This window comes from Coturnix japonica, chromosome 1 (assembly GCF_001577835.2).
Source record: "Coturnix japonica isolate 7356 chromosome 1, Coturnix japonica 2.1, whole genome shotgun sequence".
Classification (NCBI taxonomy): domain Eukaryota; kingdom Metazoa; phylum Chordata; class Aves; order Galliformes; family Phasianidae; genus Coturnix; species Coturnix japonica.
This window is the reverse complement of record NC_029516.1, coordinates 112,292,673-112,311,336: the sequence shown is the minus strand read 5'-3', so window position 1 is coordinate 112,311,336 and position 18,664 is coordinate 112,292,673. Positions and strand designations below refer to the sequence as shown.

General features: G+C 37.4%; 1 protein-coding gene across 5 annotated transcripts in view; it reads right to left on the bottom strand.

Annotated features, from left to right (window-relative positions):
* Nucleotides 1–18,664, bottom strand: part of MID1 (midline 1) — a 234,112-nt gene that overhangs the window by 53,271 nt on the left and 162,177 nt on the right. For 4 of the 5 annotated variants that reach the window (XM_015887013.2, XM_015886989.2, XM_015886998.2 and 1 more), the window contains exon 3: nucleotides 14,449–14,532. The exons of the other annotated variant lie outside the window; for it this stretch is intronic. In XM_015887013.2, the coding sequence (XP_015742499.1) occupies nucleotides 14,449–14,532 (84 nt within the window). The remainder of the gene's footprint in view (nucleotides 1–14,448; nucleotides 14,533–18,664) is intronic. 5 annotated transcript variants of the gene reach the window in all.

Sequence of the window (18,664 nt, the reverse complement as noted above, 5' to 3'; positions counted from 1 at the left end):
AAACAACAAGCTAGGCTGAATGCTTCCTGACTTATTAATACAGACCTAGCTCAAAATCTTGAAATTCCAGGTGTGCTTTGCAGCTGTTTTTTACAATACCTTTTACAAAGTGAAGAAAATGCTTACTGTCCATTCAACATGGTCTGACAATTGTACAACATAAATATTCCTGTAATCTGGGGATAAATCCAAGTGGATGGAATCACAGATGTAATTGAAAAGGACAGTTGAGGATGATGTTTCATTTTGATTCTAAATGCCTACAAAATGATACGATCCAGGGGATGGAATCAGAAGTTGGAAAAATTCTTGCAGAAAAACTCAAGACAGGCAACTCATGACTGGATGTCTTTCTTAAGCCGCTGTCTAGCCCACACTGAAGTATTGGTCTTTTTGCAGTAATGGTTGCGTGAGGTTCATGCCCTGTTTGAAGCGAAAGGTCAGACTAGATGATCTAATGGTCCCTTCTGGCCTTAAAATCTATCAGTCTATGAAAACCAAATGTGAACCCGTGCCCTTTACCAAATTAACAGTCTCACGCAAAGCACTGCTTGTCTAAAATAGGAAGGTAGCACAAACATCTAGTCCTAAGCTACTACATGGGTTGAAAATGCTGTCAAAACAAATTAATGTAAGTTTCTGAAGAATAAAAATGCTGAGTTGTGTGCTTCTGCTTTATGTGTCAGCTGAGAGAGAAACAACATTCCCAGGAACTTCTCAGTGGCATTTTTCTGCTTCATAGAAAATGTTCAGATGGTCACTACAGAAGGCTACAGCTATCAGCTACAATGAGATTTTCCTGCTGTTACTAAGTACACATTAGCATTCTCCATTTAAGTGATTTCTTCACCTTTATGAATTTCTCACAGAGTGCTTTGAGAATTGCTCCTCTGAAACTGCAGTATATGCTATGATTCGAGTACTGGAACAGTCCTTTGCAAAAACAGCACTGTTCATTATTTACATCAAAAATGTCATGATCAAAACCTTTTGGTAAAAAACTTTGGCAGCAGTTTGCAACTTTAAGGTATGTTGGATGGGGCCCTGAGCAGCCTGATCTGGTGGGTGGCAGCTCTGTTGATGGTAGAGAGTTGGAACTGGATGGTCTTTAAGGTCCCTTCCAATCTAAGTCATTCTGTGATTCTATAGTTTTATGATTGTTTTGAGGTTAACTCCTAGTTTAAAGAAGAAAACAACTTCTGAGTCTCCTGAACTTGCCAGAGCTCTCTGCAGTAGAAACTAGGTGTAGTAATTACCAGTCAGTGGTTCTTCCTACCAGTCCTTTTACAAATGATCAAACTGAAACAGAGATCGTATATTTCCATACTTGGTTGGTGTGACCAAAAGCCACACAGTTACACAGCAGTAAAAGAGAGAGATTAGAATAAAACACCACAAAGCAGAAGTGCAACCAAATACCATTTTAGTCAAATTATTAGGGGAACCTGAGTGGTGTTGACATGGCAGATCAGTCTTTAGGATATGCAGTCTTCCTATAGATTGTAAATACATACCCTATTGCTAACAAAGTTCGTGTAACCACATTTTCACTAGAAATGTTTTTCTCCTAACTCAATGAAGTTATCCTTGTGATCCAGTTACATTTCCACCTCACTGTGGTGACATACCCTTATGAACCAGCCCTGTTGCTTCCAGGACTTGCATCTAATCTATTAAAAAAGTTGCCAATCAATTCCAGAAGAACTGCCAGAATATTAAGCATGATTTTAAAGCAGGTTTTGGGTATATGAGAGTTTAATGTTTCCTTTGGTGTTCTTTATTTAAATGGACACGACAGGTGCACATGGAAAAACTTAAGCTAATTTTCTTTCTCTGTACTTGTCCTGAAACAGATGACTGCTCTTCCATAGGATATATATACTCTACTTCTTCAGCTAGGGAATGGTAACATTTGCAGTTAATAGCAATGATTGACCTCAAGTCTCAAACGTGCAGAGTTTGACAACTGTTCTCTACATTTCCAAGTGAAAAGAAATAGCAACTATGATGTTGATACACTCCTGGGGACTATGCTTTTTACCTCAAGTGATTACAGTATATCACAAGGAAAGACCCCTGAGATTCTGCACTGTTAATTAATTGTCCAGGACTATTTTCATTAAAAGTGCAATAAAAAGAGCTGCATTTGAAGCCACGATGGCTTAAATAATGTTAAATAAATTAGCCCTGTTTCCATATACCATAGGAATGCTGCTTATTACTTCATTAACTCTTATTTAAAATGAGACTTTGGGAAAGTAAATGAAATGCAAGCATTTCAGATTCTTGACCACATCAAATTCTTAATAACCAAGAAGATAGTACTCTAGGGAAAACCTCTACTTGTTCTATCACTTCTCTGCAAAGCCATGCCACATCTCAGACTACCATGAATGCCTGCCATTTGCAGCCACAGTTCTGATCTTAGTTTCAAGTAGAGGTAACTTCCACAGTAATTTGCTTCATGAGTTGCTATGCTGCAATGCTCCTTAGTCTTTCATCACTGCTCTTCTCTTCCAGAGAGCATAAAAGAAATTTCACAGCTGTGGTCTCTGGAGAAAAGGACAGGATGAGAGCCACATATAGCACACTACAGCAAAAGTTTTTCTTTGATGTGCTGAGGTAGGTTTTGGAAAGAAACAATATATACGCTTGAGAACTGTTCTAAATGCAGTAAGGAGCATGATTATAAGGGGCACAGGCCAAGAGAACTGACACTGAGTAGATATATGAAATTGACATATAAAACAATAAAAAGGGAAGGGTTGGGGAACAGTTGTTTTCTTGGGGCATCCAAACTTACTTTGTCCCAGGTTATACAGTGACAAAACTGACTTTAGGACAAATCACATTTTTTATTATAGATTCCCATTTCAACCAAAATATTCTGAGATATACAAATGTTGGCTTGGCTGGGATCTTGGGAGGTTAGTTCAGCCCTATGTCTAATGAATAATTAATCAAAGAACTATAATAATAATAATCAGGAAAGAGAAATGTAAACATCTGAATGAATTTGAAAACTACACCAGTGTTGGGCTGATGTGTGAGCTATGCAAGGTGTGCAAAACTGTAGATAGATTTGAGATCCAATTACACAGATATTTTTTCTTCAATATAGTATTCAAACTGGAAGTTGAAATGTTAAGAGTATAGCAAATACCAGGCAAGCTGAATTTAAAGTGTGTCATTAGAGACTTACTGAGGAGGGCTAGGTGGTTCTTTAGTTCACTCTTTTCCCTATTGGCTAATATTGAGTGGTGAAAGGGGTTAAGGAGAACTTGAACCGTTGTACAACTTTTCTGCAGCATCCAGACTGCATATGCTTCCAGACTCCCAAAACATGGGATAAACTTGAAACCAAGTTCCTGCTCATGAGATGTCTAATCTAATCTTGAGCTAGCAAGATACGGGAAGTATTCATCGCAAAAACCAAAGTTCTGAGTTTTGCATATAATTAATGACACATTTATAGGAAGAGAAAGTAAAATCTCATCTGAAGAACCACAATTTATGCAGTGTTATTAAAGTCCTAGCTTCTACAGATGTCTGCCTAAACAGTTTTTGAAAGCTTGTATTTTATTTGAGAGGTTACATTATGGAAAGAAAAGAAGCCTGTTTTTAATCAGTCAATAAATATTACTGTATTTTGTGGCTGAAAAAATCCACCTTATCTAACCAAGCATGTATAAAAAGCAATTCCGAATTACATCAAACTAGCAGGTTAGAAAAGACAGATAGGTGAGTAGTAGACAAGTTTAACATGGCGATTTGGTTTGTGTTAGTTAGTAGACACATGGAGTCGTCCTAAACCCAGTTCAGCTCTTTCTGCTGGTCTCTGACAAAATTGCCATTTGTGGGAGCTGGAGCCACTTGCTTTTATGGTTCTCAATGATTAAGGCTGGAACTCTGCCTCTTGGCATGGCTGGAAAGGATGGGATGCCTGTAGGCACACCCTGGCTTTTCAGGGTTTTTCAAATTAGTCACCACCATTAGCTATACAGTTTTACCAGCAATGAACAAATGCCTGCATGCCATGCTTGTAACAGTCTGTCACCACTGCTGAAATGCACCACCCATCACTTCACCATGCTTACATCCACTGTCTGGTCTCCAGAAACATTCAGCAAGTGTCAAAAGGTGCCATTTTTTCCTCATGGAAGAATACAATTCCACAACTTTGCTTCATCTGCATTCCCAAGTCAGACACCATTTGGTCATTTTGTCCCTCTGCTGCCATCTGTCACATGGCAAAAACTTGTAATGGGATATTAGTGGGAATGTTCAACTTCTACTGCCATATGACCAAACTCTGCCTCTGACTCCATGGGACAACATAACAAAGTAGGAGGTATTACTTTTGAAGCAGCCCTTGTAATTTTTCTCCTTCCTTTTCTAAGATATTATTTTTCAGTCCTTACTGGACTGCACATTCACTTAAATTAAAGCACAATAACCAATTCAACGCTAATCCAACTATCATTTGAGGGGTCATTAATTCAAGTACAGACTTTTATTGAACAGCCCTTGGCAACATATGCTTAATGGTTAAAAAAAAGGCAAGCCAAAAGCAAATGTCTTATGAAGATGTGCAGATTCACACAATTCTCTTATTCAACATTGCAGATAGTAACAGATGTGTTTCATTTGACTAATATGAACTAATCAATTAGTATGAACAAATGAATTGCTTATTCTAGCACGAACAATTTCAACAGAATACGTCAAAGCAGTGTATTTTAGCTCAAGAAGACTTTGGATTGCAATACTGCAAGATTGTAGACCATAAACTTTCATAGCTTATTTTTAGTACATCCTTGTGATAATAAATCACTTGCTGAATGCCAAACCATTAACATAACTGAAGCCAGTTCTACTTTGTCGATACTTGAGGTCGTGTCATTATAGTCCAAATATTAGTTTCTACTTTTTTCTTCAGTTTATATACAGCTAGAATGTATATACAGTGTAAAACTTTCTCTCAGTAAGAGTCAGTGTATTGTGACAATACTTTCCTAGTAGCAACACACAGCTCTGGTCACTTAGGACATCTAAAACATAGCACTAGAAATAAAAATTCTGCTGTAGTTAGTCAAAAAGATAGGTCATATCATATATAATCAAAGGATGCGTTTAGTAAAAGAGTATGAGTGGAAGCAAAAACGTGAGCACCTCTATCAATTCAGACTCATACCCTGTAAACACAGACTCTTCTATTACTGTTCAGTTTGTAACATGTTATTTTACTCGGCAGCTTCTAAGTTGCAATTTTCCTTTGTTTTCTTTAGATTATCAACTGAAAGCTAGAACCCTCAGGAAAGCTGCAAGTTCCCTTCAAGAAATAACTACATGCATTTATAAGATATCCACATATGCTACTAGCTGGAGATTTTGAACACTTAACTAATAAATTAAGGAAAACATGCTTCGTCTTTTGCCTTGGTTAGAACATTCAAATATAATAACACAAATTTGGGATCAGAAACAAGAGCATTTAATGCATAGAAAGCGAAAACTATACATTTCCTAGAAATCCTAGAAATCCATGAATACTCAATTAAGAACAAAATAGTTACAAATAACAGAGAATAAAACATTTAATTGCACAGCCCTATTCTAGAAGAGCAAGTTAAATGTATAATCCAACTCTTCTTTAAAACCTTGGGAAGTTAAGAAAAATCATGATAATTTTTTAAGAGTTGTTTTTCTGTTGTCTCTTCTTCCTTCAAAATGACAAGTTCTGAAATGATGTTCCTCCAGAAGAAACTGCATGTGACTAATGAAGCCTTTTAACTCACCTTTGAACAATTTACAAAGATTCTTAGACACTTTCGTCTTACTCAGTCCAGCATATCTAAATTGTGGATGAAGAACTGAGCTGGTCTTATATGGCTTGCTCATCAGGTGGGCTAACAGTTGCAAAATGAAGAGCCAGCCTGCCTGAAATCTCCCATGTAGCCTTGACCACTCTTCACTTCTATAGCCATTTATCCCAACAGGCATTCAGGCAGTGAAAAACATGCCCCTGTAATTTTGTTGAAAAGACTAGCAACTTAGAGAGATGTGCAAAGCCAATTATTCCTGGAGAAAGAGAGGCAGAGATCTTAACATTTCATTTGACACATTTAGATAATGTGACCAATTTATGCAGACTTCCTCTGGACAAATTATTCATTTGATTTATCACAGCCTTTGAAGTTTTCCCTACTATCAAGGGTAACAAACTTTTTCCACTAAGAATATGAGCTAAGGTTGCTGATATAAGTATGCTTTTCAGAGTACTTAGGGAAGATATGAAAATTTTAAAGCCTATGGAAGTATTTATTTTGGGTCTTTAATTAACGAATTTAGATTTTAATCTCACTCAAAGTTTTCTTGGGAGAAAGGACACGGACTTGATTCACACAATATTACTTCATGTTGCAGTCAGGACTACAGTCTGCAAGAATATCTCTTTAGATACATAAAGCATGCACAAACTAGCATGCACTTACATGGGCACTCTTCCATGCCCTGTGATGTGCAAAAAAATGTTCTGTGCAAAGCACAAATGCGGAAGGCAAATAAAGTCCCTTCTGGTGTTTCTATTAGCACCAGCATTTTGAAGTCTCACAACACTGATTTACGGCTGAGCCTGATTTCATACATTCAAAAATTTATAAAACATTCCATGAAAATTAGTCTTTAATTTCCTCCATTAGGTATTAAGTACTTTTATTAGTTAAAGAGCTGTTTCTGTAATCAAAGCATGACTTGAATTTAATTACTGGCTCTGTTTGTGTGCACAGATACGGGTGTGTTTTAGCAAATCCTAGACTGAAATCAGGCTACAAATCAGATTGTAGTGTACTGCTGTAGTATACTGACTAGACTCTGTGTCTGTAATCTGGTGTGATTTGCCTAGTTGTATTTCAACTGTGTAACTCATTCCTCTTTGTGAACACCGTAGGGTCATGTAACAACCAAAAGTGAGCTATGAATGGGAAAGGAGAAACAACACCTATTTCCTACTGTCCTGGTCCATTCTTTCATTTCTCTGTAGGATTTTGGAAAGCAAATCCTAGCACCACAGGACATTCTGCTCTCTCAGCCAGAAAGGCTTTGATTCCTCTTATCTGCACAAGCGCCTGTTTGCCCTGTGCACAAACACACAGTTCTTGCATGATTACCACCAACAACAAAAGCAGTAGCTCGAAGATATCTTAGTTTAGTGTAACAGAGGTATATTTTTCTCTACACAGTTCATTTACCCATGATCAAAATGAAAACTTACTGAATAAACATTCCCAATTCATGCTTCTAAAACTAGCATCTAGAGACGTGTTATGAAGAACTGCTTTCCTGCTGTTCAGTGTTAGTTTGAAATGGCATGTCTGAAAAGACAGGTATTTTCTGTTGGGTTTGAAGGCTGTAGATTCCCTTTAAGAAACATGCACTGCAGTATGTCTCCAGTGCTTGACTTTAGCTGCTGGATACTTTTCAAACTAAATAGAATTCTGGTTTGTTTCATTTTGCAGAGTTCTCCACGGGCACCTTCAGAGATCGCTAAGGTACAAATGAATTCTTTACATCTAAAATGCTTCTGATGCTCAGGGTCAAAAAACTGAAATCAAATGTGAATGAAAGAAATCACCATAAAAGCACAGCATCTGACACTTCAACACAGATATTTTCTTTAAAGAAACACTGCATTTAATAAAAGAGCTGTTCATCCCGAAGCTTGAAAAACAGGCTCTGGGGGTCCTGTTGGATAAAAGTTGACCACATGACCTCATGGCCAAAGTGACTCCTTGTCACCTTGAAGAGGTCGAATGCTGGCACAGATTGCCTAGAGAGGCTGTGGAGTCCCATCCCTATTGATATTCCAAATACTTAGACTCTATGTAAATCACCCTCATTGTTTGTTGGGTTGGACAAGATGACCTTCAGAGGCTTCTTCCAAACTAAATTATTCTATAATTCTGCAATTGAGATGTCTATCATCATAAATCATAAATTTTATGGAAATGGTGAAAATATGAACACTTCGGAAGATAGATAGTTGAACCTTAAATCATATTTATATAAAGAATTTAATGAAGTGTTCTAATTTAGAAGCTTTCTTATGTACTATTTTATCTTCTACCAGAGCCACAAGATCTATGATATCAAAATGGGAAGTACGCTAATGTTAGTTTTATAAAGGTACAAGGAACTAATAAATATGCATGACGTTCAGATTTTATTTCAAATATTCAAGAAGACAGATTTCAGGAAAATCATCTTTTAGGATTTTGATTACTTGTGAGCTTTATTAGATAGGACTAATATGTTCATCATTATAGTACACATATACCAATTTTTTTATACATTTGTTTACACTATTTAACATACATTATAAAACATGAGTGTATAATATGGCTACACATTTTGTTCTGTTAAATTCAATGAGTTTATCCTTTGAATTCTAATCTTAAAGTGGATCTCAAGTTTCAAGGAATAGGTACAACTTCTGGGTAGTGCACAATTGTAGAAATGTATCACCTTGTAATCTTTGACAAAGAATAAATTGTATATAAATACAGAATATATATATTGTACGTAGAATAAATTAAGGTGATTTCAGCTTTTGGAACAACCCTGAGATGTGACTAACACAGAACTACAACTCAAACAGCGGTTGCTGAATATCATGTATGCTACCAGATTTAGTAGGGGGCAACCCTGCTCACAGCGTGGAAGGCTGGACATAGATGGTTTATAAGGTCCCTTCCAATCCAAGCCATTCAATGATTCCGTGATACTAGATGTTTTCTTTTTGTTCATTGTTTTCTTTTTTTTTTTTTTCCCCTCTGATTGGGCACTCTAAGCAAGGGTGGAAAAGTTGTCACACCTTTTTCAAGACTTGATTAGTCAGCAAGTGGTACCAGACAATTGTTATTTAGTTCTCCTAATGGCATGAAACTTTCAAAGAGCTTTAATTTATAAACCCATCAATTGAGAGAACAGATTCAACTCTGCTTTTAACATTTGCTTGCTCAACACGAAGGCTGTAGGGCAAAAGGAAGAAAAAGCCTTAAAATGTGTAGATTGCTTTACAGAGAAGCACAAATTAAGTAAAGAGAACTTAATGTTAAGTGTTAGAAATGAGTAAAAAAAAAAGAGCATCACCTAAATGACTTGCACACTCTTATATGTCTTGTTCTGGTTTCCCAGTTTTCCCTAAGTAGATTGACTACCTTGTTGTTCTTTTTTCCATTAAACTGTTCTGTTTTCAGTGTTTTTTCCCCCCCCACTGTCACAATGCTACTGAGGTGAATTGACATACTTAAATCTTTTAAAGGTTTACAGTACATACTGTCTACCTAGGACAATTAAAGAAAAGATGAAAGAAACAGAAACAGAATACCACATAATACTTTGTGCTGAAATAATGCACTAATTAAATAAAAATACAAGCTAAAAATTTGCATACTCTTCATTTGTCCTTGAAGGTCTTGCAAAAAGTGTTTTCAGTTTAGTCCCACAATTTTTAAAATGTAAGTGCTATTCTGGATCCAAGCTGTAGTTAGACATTTTGATACTAACGATGGAGTTTATAATTTCACACCAGGCTTATCATCACTTAAAATCATTTATTTCAGCTCAGTACATCCCCTCTTAATTGCAGTGTTTTGCCAGCGGTGTTCCCATTAGGCTATAGTCATGTCATCATGACCATTAGGCTCAGCTTCTCTGGAATACAACCCAGGAAACAGCCATCTGAAAGCAGCCATATGGATGGCGTAGATACATTAATGGATAACTTCTTGTTCAACAGTGGGTTTTAGGTGAAATAAAAAAATTTGTATGAAAAAGTTTGCAGTCTGTTGCACAAAAGGTCAGACTCTGGTAAGGCCTCATCTGGAGCACTGTGTCCAGTTCAGGACTGGGAAGTAGAGAGCTGATCAGAACAGCAGTGTGGAAAAGGGGACTAACTGAAAATACAACATTCTTTAAGGTCCAAACAGAATGGGAACCAAAGGAAAAGGTTCAGAATATATAATGGATGTAGAACCAGGGAGATGATACTCTTGGGACATGAATGCTGAGGATATAAAAAAGTAATCTGAGAAGGTAAGGAGACAGGGAATGCACGTCAGGAAAGGGGAAGACTGAGTTTATCAGAAGAAGATGGGAATTAGAAATTAGACTCCTTCTGATACAGAGGTCTCTAGAAGAGTAATTTTGCAAGCTTAATAATGGCCTTTGTGTGGACTCACGTTGACAGAGAAAAAAACCTCAGCTCCAGACAGTATTTCCACAATTCTCAAGTGAACTGAAAGATATCAGCTAAGAAACACAATAGTATATTACAGTAGCATCATATAAATGAAACCAGTAGAGGCAACACTCTGTTTTTAATTGTTCTTCACATTTTCTTTTTTTCAGACTTGGGAATTCCACTTCTATGCAGAAATTAAGAAGTGAAAAACATTACCAGTGCAATGATTGTCTCTGGAAATGCTGCTCTTGTATAAAAAACAAAAAACAGAAATATCAAAGGATCCTTTATTCTTCTAAATTACCCATCCCTGAGTTCCATTTTTACAAATTTTGTATTTCACCACATCTTTCTTTGAAAAGGAAACCAAAATGAAATACTTGTTCTCCCAATTCAGCTTTTAATTAGCAAAAGGTTGCAATTTAAAATATTTCTTAGTTTCCATTTTCACTAAAGATATTACAATTTAAGCATCGAGTCTCTGCAAGTTAGAAGGGAGTTGGAGGAAAAAGTTATTTATTTCCTATTGCCTGCTACCAAGTATAATGTATAACACAGTGTGTCAACTATAATTAGTTTTCTTATTAATATTCTCCACAAATAGAAGACTGTAGAATTTGTAGTTTTCCCCTTTTCTCCTTTTTGTTTCTTTTTCTTTTTTTCATGACACTGCCAATCAAAGCAGAAATTAGTGTGGCTTAGTTTTCCACATTACAGTTATTTCACAAAACACATCTTCTCACAAAATGTATGTCAGTTATGGCCTATAGCAATTTCTTGCATTGGAAAGTACCTGGGATTTTAAACATCTGCTTTTAAGGAGCAGATCATTGCTTGATGTAAACTGTGGCTCTGACTAAGTTACTTATGTCAGCTGAGAATATGTCTCAGCTAACCATGCCACTGATACTGACTTTTAAAAACAGATAAGGTAATTTAATAGAGTTGTTATGACAAATCTCTCAAAGACAACATATTTTTGAGGTTGCACTACTTAATCAGACAAACAAGCCTAAGGCTCTACATGAATCTCTTAGAAGGCTACGTTAAAAACAAGAAGAGAGTGGAGATTTCAGGCTAACACAGGACAGTAAAATACCTTTATAGTACAAATACAGTGAAAGACCAGAAGTTAAGAATTAGAAAAGAGATGATATAATTAATCAACAATAACGGAAAAATAGGTCAGAAAACAACAGGAGGCATTTTGTAGTGTGCTATTCCGCGGGCATGCAACAAATGGGTTTAAATTGGCCTGAGATGCAGCTACCTCCAGCTCCTGGGGTCACAGTGGGAAAGACCTGGCTTAGCCCTGAGACTAAGCCACAGACTGCTTTGTGGAACTCATCCACAAATTAGTCCTACTGCCTGGCCATTCTCCCAGCCTGCACTGCCCTGAGACACCCTGCCTCTCTCACCAGTATCTTATGTGATCCTACAGCACCAGGCTTTCAGAACTTGCATCCAAACACCTGTCAACGCCTTGTCTCACAGTAAAAACAAGCTGCAAAAGATATGACTGTTAAAGTGCTTCAAAAGCTTGCTATAATGTTATTACAAATGTGTTGGGTTCACTTGAGTTTTGATTTCATCTTTATTACCAGGTACTATCCAGTCAAGGACTTGAGGTTGTCATTACAGGCAACTGTCCCTGTGACCCATTAACACCAGGGTTGACATGGGCATTGTGGACAGACATCAAACTTCACTGACTTCCATTCCACATGAAAGTTCAGTTCTGGTACCCTCATATACATTCCAACAAGATAAAGAAGCAGCTGGTGTTATCACCAACTCAGTATGCTGACTTGTACTTACAAGTATGTTGGATGAAAATGCAGATGTATTCTTTGTGAGTTACTCAAAAATACCCAGAGAAGTAGGCATCTAGGATAGAGATCTGATCATACTTACTGTTTATTACCTTCAAAAGAAGCATAAACTCCCAAATATCAGGTAAAAGCTCGTTCTTTTCAGTTACTTCTGTTTCTACATCCAAAGCCTATTTCCTTTTACCTTGTAATGGGGCCAATACTGTTGAAATTATTGCACAAATAAAAATATTTCTGGGTGCTAACAACATTCTAACCAAACTTGTCTAGGTTCTTTGCATCCTGATGCAAGTTGAGACAACTTAGAAAAGCCACAGTCTAACTCTACTAACTGATTTAGAGATATTTCAGTATTCAGCTAATTCATACTACACACAGAAGGTAAGATGCTCTTACCCAGTATTTTTATAGTGCTCACTATTTCTTCTATACTAGTAGTATTTATATTTGTTTAAGGGATTCGTCAGCATCCAGAGGAATACCTATTTTTTAATATAATATTTGTATGTCTGACTTAACCCAGCAAATCCTAATTCCCTTACGAAAAAAAAAACCAAAAAAAAACCCAAAAAACAAACCACCACCAACCCAAATACTTAAACAGAACAATATTTTCTATTTTCTTTCAGAGATTCTGGAAATGGCATACAGCTGTAGGGCACAGCTAAAGTATCAGGTTACTAAGTTACTTTCTTGAGCACCTGCCTTAAGAAAAAGCATTCCTGAGAGTATCTGGCAAATAAAAGTTTCTTATGAGAGCTGCATTCTGTGGACACAAGCTGGTAAGAAACAAACTGCAGAACAAGTTTTCACATATTTTATCATGACTTCTATTCTCAGGAGTGATGTTTATTCCGTGGCTTGTGCCACTTCACATCACTGCACATTTCAGTTCAATCATCTATAAGGGAAAAAAGAAAGACAGCCTCACTGTATTTAAGGATGCAAGGCCAAACTGGTCTGAGGGCTGCGACACCTGTGGCAGTGGCACATTTGGGGTGGCAGTGCTTTCTCACTGTTAGACCCTTTACGAACACGTAGCCTGTGTATGCAGCAACGGCATTAGGGACTAACTAGAGGAGAGACAGAAGAAGGGCATGCTCAAAGTAGGAGACTGGAAGTCACACTTCTTTTCTAATGGTCAGGACTGGGCCTGCAATGTGGAGAAGAGAAGGACCATTGCACCAGGGTGCACTCCCCTGAATCTACTCTCCTTGCAGCCTGCAGCAGTCTGGGTCTGAGCTGTCTGCATGTGCTTTGCACAACTTTTCTGGGTTTTATTGGCTTTCTTTTTCTTTTTATTTATTATTATTATTACTACTATTATTATTTTAAATGAAGTTATGTGCATCCAGTATTCTGACAGCTTGTGCAGGGACAGAAGTTAATTCTGTGCATGCACCAGTCAACTATACTGCATCCTGACTGGAACCCATTAGATAGAAGGGTTACACAAACAATGAACAATACAAATAGTACTTATTTCAGCATGATATTGGCATTTGCTGTCTGCGATGACAAGGCCAGGTGAGGAACTATGGGTCTACCTCCTTACTGCCCCTCACTGCTGGCACCACTCTATGTGTCCAGAACAACAAACCATCAAGTAACCAGTGACAAGGGAAGAAGAATATGCTTTCAATCAGTATAAGAAATGCAGTTTGCAATATGGCTCTGCTGGCAGCATCAGTGCAAAAACTGAGGAGGTGATAAGCTGTGTCAGAGCAGGGAAAAACAAGGTGCTGAAGGGTTGAAATCTGCTAGGCTGTCTGCACGGCACAGCCAGCAGCTCATGGAGTCACTGAAAAGTGATCATGAATCACCGTGTCCCTTTAAGGTCTGTAAAGCATAATTGTACAGATCACCACTTTCTACCAGTGTTGCGATATTAAAAGGGGTGAGGAACTGACTAGAGAAAAACATGAAGTCAACATCTGATACTAGATGCAATGATAAGGGAGTAAGGGAATGAATAACTGCCCAACGTGTGTCAGTTCTCATAAAGTCATAAGCTGAGGTGTATAACTTTCTCTTCGATCTGTAGTGACTCAATTTTATAACAGTCAGCTCCAATTACAGGTTGATGTGTTACTTATTCATTAAACCTAACGATGTAATAAAGATATACTATTTGCTTATTTTTTACATATAAAAATCTTGGCATAAAGATCTGTGCTATGATTGTGTCTCACTTGCCTTCTAATATCTACCTTAGATTTCTGTGTGTGACCAAAAACTTATTCTTCCTTAAAGTATCATTTATTTCCATTTTCTGACAACACATATTTGGCATGGCCACTGAAAAGTTACTCATTACTGGATATCCATATACTTGTGTTTAAGAAACTGACTTATGAATACAGGTGTCCTTACCTGGCCTACCACTGCACTACAGAGTGATACTGTCACAGCTCCTGAATTCTCATCAAGGTCTGGACTCCAGAATGCGGTTAGTTCCTTGGTGAGAAAGAAAGGGATTGACACAGAAAGAAATCAGATAGCAGAGTCAGTATGTGGTATGTGAGTCAGAGACTGGTACTGAAACAAAAGTCCAGAAAAGATTCCCTTATACAAAATCCCATACTGTTTTTCAGTGCAGGGGAATCCCACACTATTTTCTTAGGGCTTACACTTGTTGACATTATTATAGTACTGAAAGTTAAGATATATTTAGTCAGAGACTTTGCTGATTTGCTTTTCTAGATACCTTGGATTTGAAGGACACTTTTACAAGGCATGGATTTTAAAAGATAACAGAAAAATGAGGCCACCATGAAGCATTACACTTCAGGCAACCCAGCTTCTGAATAACTTCCAGAAATCCTGCATAAGCTCAAGACAGCTGGTGTGCATTCCCCATTGTAGAATCCAAATGCTTTACCACATGAAGCATCTTGCCACTGGCCCCACAGGTAAGGAGTTAGTCAGATTTCAGCTAGTCAGAAATATTATATTTGAATGTTATTATAGCTTGCTTATATTTCCTGGCAAACAAATTGCACTTGTAGAATGTGAATATACTCAGAATATGTTTCTCTAGAAGCATCAGTGCCACTGAGAAATACAGTAAATGTAGTAACTAATCTCTGCAAAACTCTGTCTGACCAATTGTGTAGGGTTGTGCTTGGAAACAGGGAAGAACAGGGAGTGAATCACAGAATGGCTGGGGTTGAAAAGGACCTCAAAGATCATCTAGTTTCAACCCCCCTGCTATGCGCAGGGTCACCAGCCACCAGATCAGGATGCCAGAGCCACATCCAGCCTGGCCTTCAATGCATCCACAACCTAAGTAAGTAGGTAAGACACAGAAGAAGTCGAAGCTAAAATTCAAACACATGACATCTCATGACATCTACAGCTACAGCTTAACAAACAACACCAACTTAGTAAAATGGTGAAATACTGCCTATCCAAATGAGAGAACTGTCAGGGACAACCAAAATGCTGGGAGGCCTACCTACAGGATGAGAGAGTACTTTCCTCCAACATAGCTTTGGCAGAGAACCTCAAAGCAGCATTAATCTTCAGGTCAGTGTGGCACCCTGAGAGCAAGCATGAGATTGCTACCATCGTGTCTGCTTCTGCCAGTGGCCTTGATGACCAAAACCAAGTTAGCTCATCTTCCCAAACTTAAGAGCAGGGCTTCAGGTGTCTGTCCTGTAGTCATGTTAATAGCATTTCCCAATACACTGTTTTGTTTCCAACAGTTTTTCATTTAAATTCACCCTTCCATCTTTGACCTGGCTGCCTGCTGCTACCTGCCAATTCTATAGTAGCTTCCAAACTAACCACTAAGCTTCAAAAAATCAGAGACAAGTCTTGGATAATGCTGAAGTCCTACAGAGTTCATTAAAACTGACTGCTGGTTAGTGAAGTGAAACCTCAATGTGGTATGAACAGAGCTAATCTGTAGTAGTCACTGGTTTGCCAGAATCATGCTGCTACTTTGAAAGACCCCCTGAGCTGCACTGCCTCATGCCTAGCCTACAGCATGAGGATGGGTTGAGGTCTATGTGATTCCAAGAAAGTTCTGCAAGGAAAGAAAACAGAATCACTGAGCATGGAGGAAAACAAGGTAAATTTGGAGGAGAAGGGAAAGGAAGGGCCCTACGAAGATCCAGTCCAACTGCCTGATCACTTCAGGGCTAACCATGAACACTGACAGGCCCAGGGCATCAATGTTAAAGGTATGCAGACTGTCCTTAAAATTCCAACTATACAAAACGAAGCAAATATACAAGAAAAAAATAAATCATTATTCAGAGAATGAGTTTGGAAAAGGCAAATGGTGAATTAAAAACTGCTAGAAAACCCTTCCTCCCTTCTATACTGCATAAGACATTATACTGCAAATAAAATGTCACTAGTGAATAACTGTGAAGTTAAAATAAATTCGTAGCAATTAAAGGCAGAGTAAAAATTTTCTCCAGGGACACTTATTCATATATTACTTTGCTTAAACAGTGCAGAATATAGGCTAAAATGTAAATAGTGATTATCAGCAGTAACTCATAGATGACCAACTGATTGCTGATGAGTGATACTTGATCAGAATTAAACTCACTTATGAGCTCTATATGTAAATATGATAAAGTGTGTTTAAAACAAAAATAACCAACACAATCATTTACAATTGGAGGAGTACAGCAAATGTTTATAAATTAAAAGATCACTAAATTAACAGACATGCTATGTTTTTTTTTCCCTGTCCCTTGTAGCAGTCTTGTTACAAATGAGAAGTAGGTGCTGTATAAATGTAAAACAAAAAACCTAGTATTAAAAATAAAGTACTACTATCCTCTTTCAATAACTCTATTTTTAATTCCTTCATATACAACTAATATTCTGAACAAACAAAATAATGTCTTCATTGCCTAGGAAGCTCAGAGCCTGAAGTGGCCTTGTCCTGAATTACCAAGCTTTGTTCTAGCTAAGGGGACTAAATGTGAGAAATGTGTTTGTATTTGGAAACTGGAGCCCTGAGTTTCTACAGACCCTGGAGATTTTTTATTCTTGTTTCACGCTGTGTTTGTTTCTCCCACAGCTCCTTCCCCTTCTGAGCTTGTTTCTGGATGATCTCAATAGCAGTGCTGTATAACCAAGCAAGCTGAAGAGAAGCACTGACTGAATGTACTGGATGCTGAGCTATGGCTCTCAGAGATAAGCTGGCAGGCCTCGTAAATGTCATTACAGGTCAGAGTGTCAAAAATTTTACAAATAAATTTCACGGACACATATTCTCCTATGGAGTTTTAAAGGGAACAGCACAGAGATTGGGGAGGTGAGGAAACAGCTGCAGCTGTTGACAAAGGATGCCTACATCACCTAAGGAACAGAAGTGTGAGCAGAGGGAACATACCTACAACTGGAGCATGCAGTTCCTATTGGCCTCTTTCACAAAATCCTCCCTTACATGTATGTTCACTCCTAGAAATAGTTGTAAACTTCCAACAAGCAATTTTCCCTAATCATTTCTGAAGATTATGAAGAAAATTTTGGGGTTCTTCTTTTCTCTTTCCCTCAGGATATTTCTGAATTTCTCCACAGAAATTGTATTAAAAATAGAGTGTTACATTGGAAAAAACAAAACAAAACCAGAAAACAATAATAAAAACAAAAAACAAACCAGCATTTACTAAAATAAACAAAAAACAACTAACAACAAAAAACATAAAAATAATAGAAACATCATTCCCATATCCATAACTGTCCCTGCTGCCAATCCCATTCACAATCCTGCACCCCATATATATATACACAGATCTCTGCAGTAACAATTCTGTCAAGAGAGCTGGTATTCACCTTTGGACTCTTTTCTTTGCAGTACAGATTGGAACAGCCTAACTAAGAGATAAAGGGGAAGTAAGTCTCTCTATTCAAAATTTTACACCAGAATGAAAATTGAATCTTTGTGACCTATTCACATATGCAAGTGAGAGGAGATTCAGTTTCCAGTTCTTTAATGATCACAAACTGTTGGACTCAATTACAGCATTAAAAGCAGCCCTGTGCGCAAGCACTGGACTATATTTAAAGGTTATTTTTCTTGTAGAGGGAAGAATGGAATAGAATATTAGACGATGATAGAAGATAATTTGTGAAATATTGAGAGTAAAGATGGGAGGAGAGCATACAATTTTATTTAATTTAGTCTTAGCTTTGTTTTAACCAGACAAAAGCAATTTAGGGATGATCCTGTTTAAATACTGTCTCCTATACTTATCTCATGTTTTCTTGAAACAAAGAAAAAGGATACTAAATGAATGTCATTATTTTCCTGATGCTTTTGGCTCTTGATCAAAAATAAAGCTGATCTGTTTGGCCTGTGCTCTATGGTGACATTTTCTGTTGAAAGTTGCAATGCAGCATTCACTGTTTGCACAGTTTCAGGTTGCTCTATTTGCTCCACTAAGCCATAATGCTTTGTCAGACTTTTAGGATACTTCTACTTAGCACAATTAGAAAGCAAGCATTTTTTCAGATTCTTTGTTTGCTTGAAACTTTTGAAATAAAATAGGTTATCCAAATCTGAAACCCAGACAGGCATTTAGATATTTTTTTCCCCCCAGTTACTTGATGCAGCACTGTT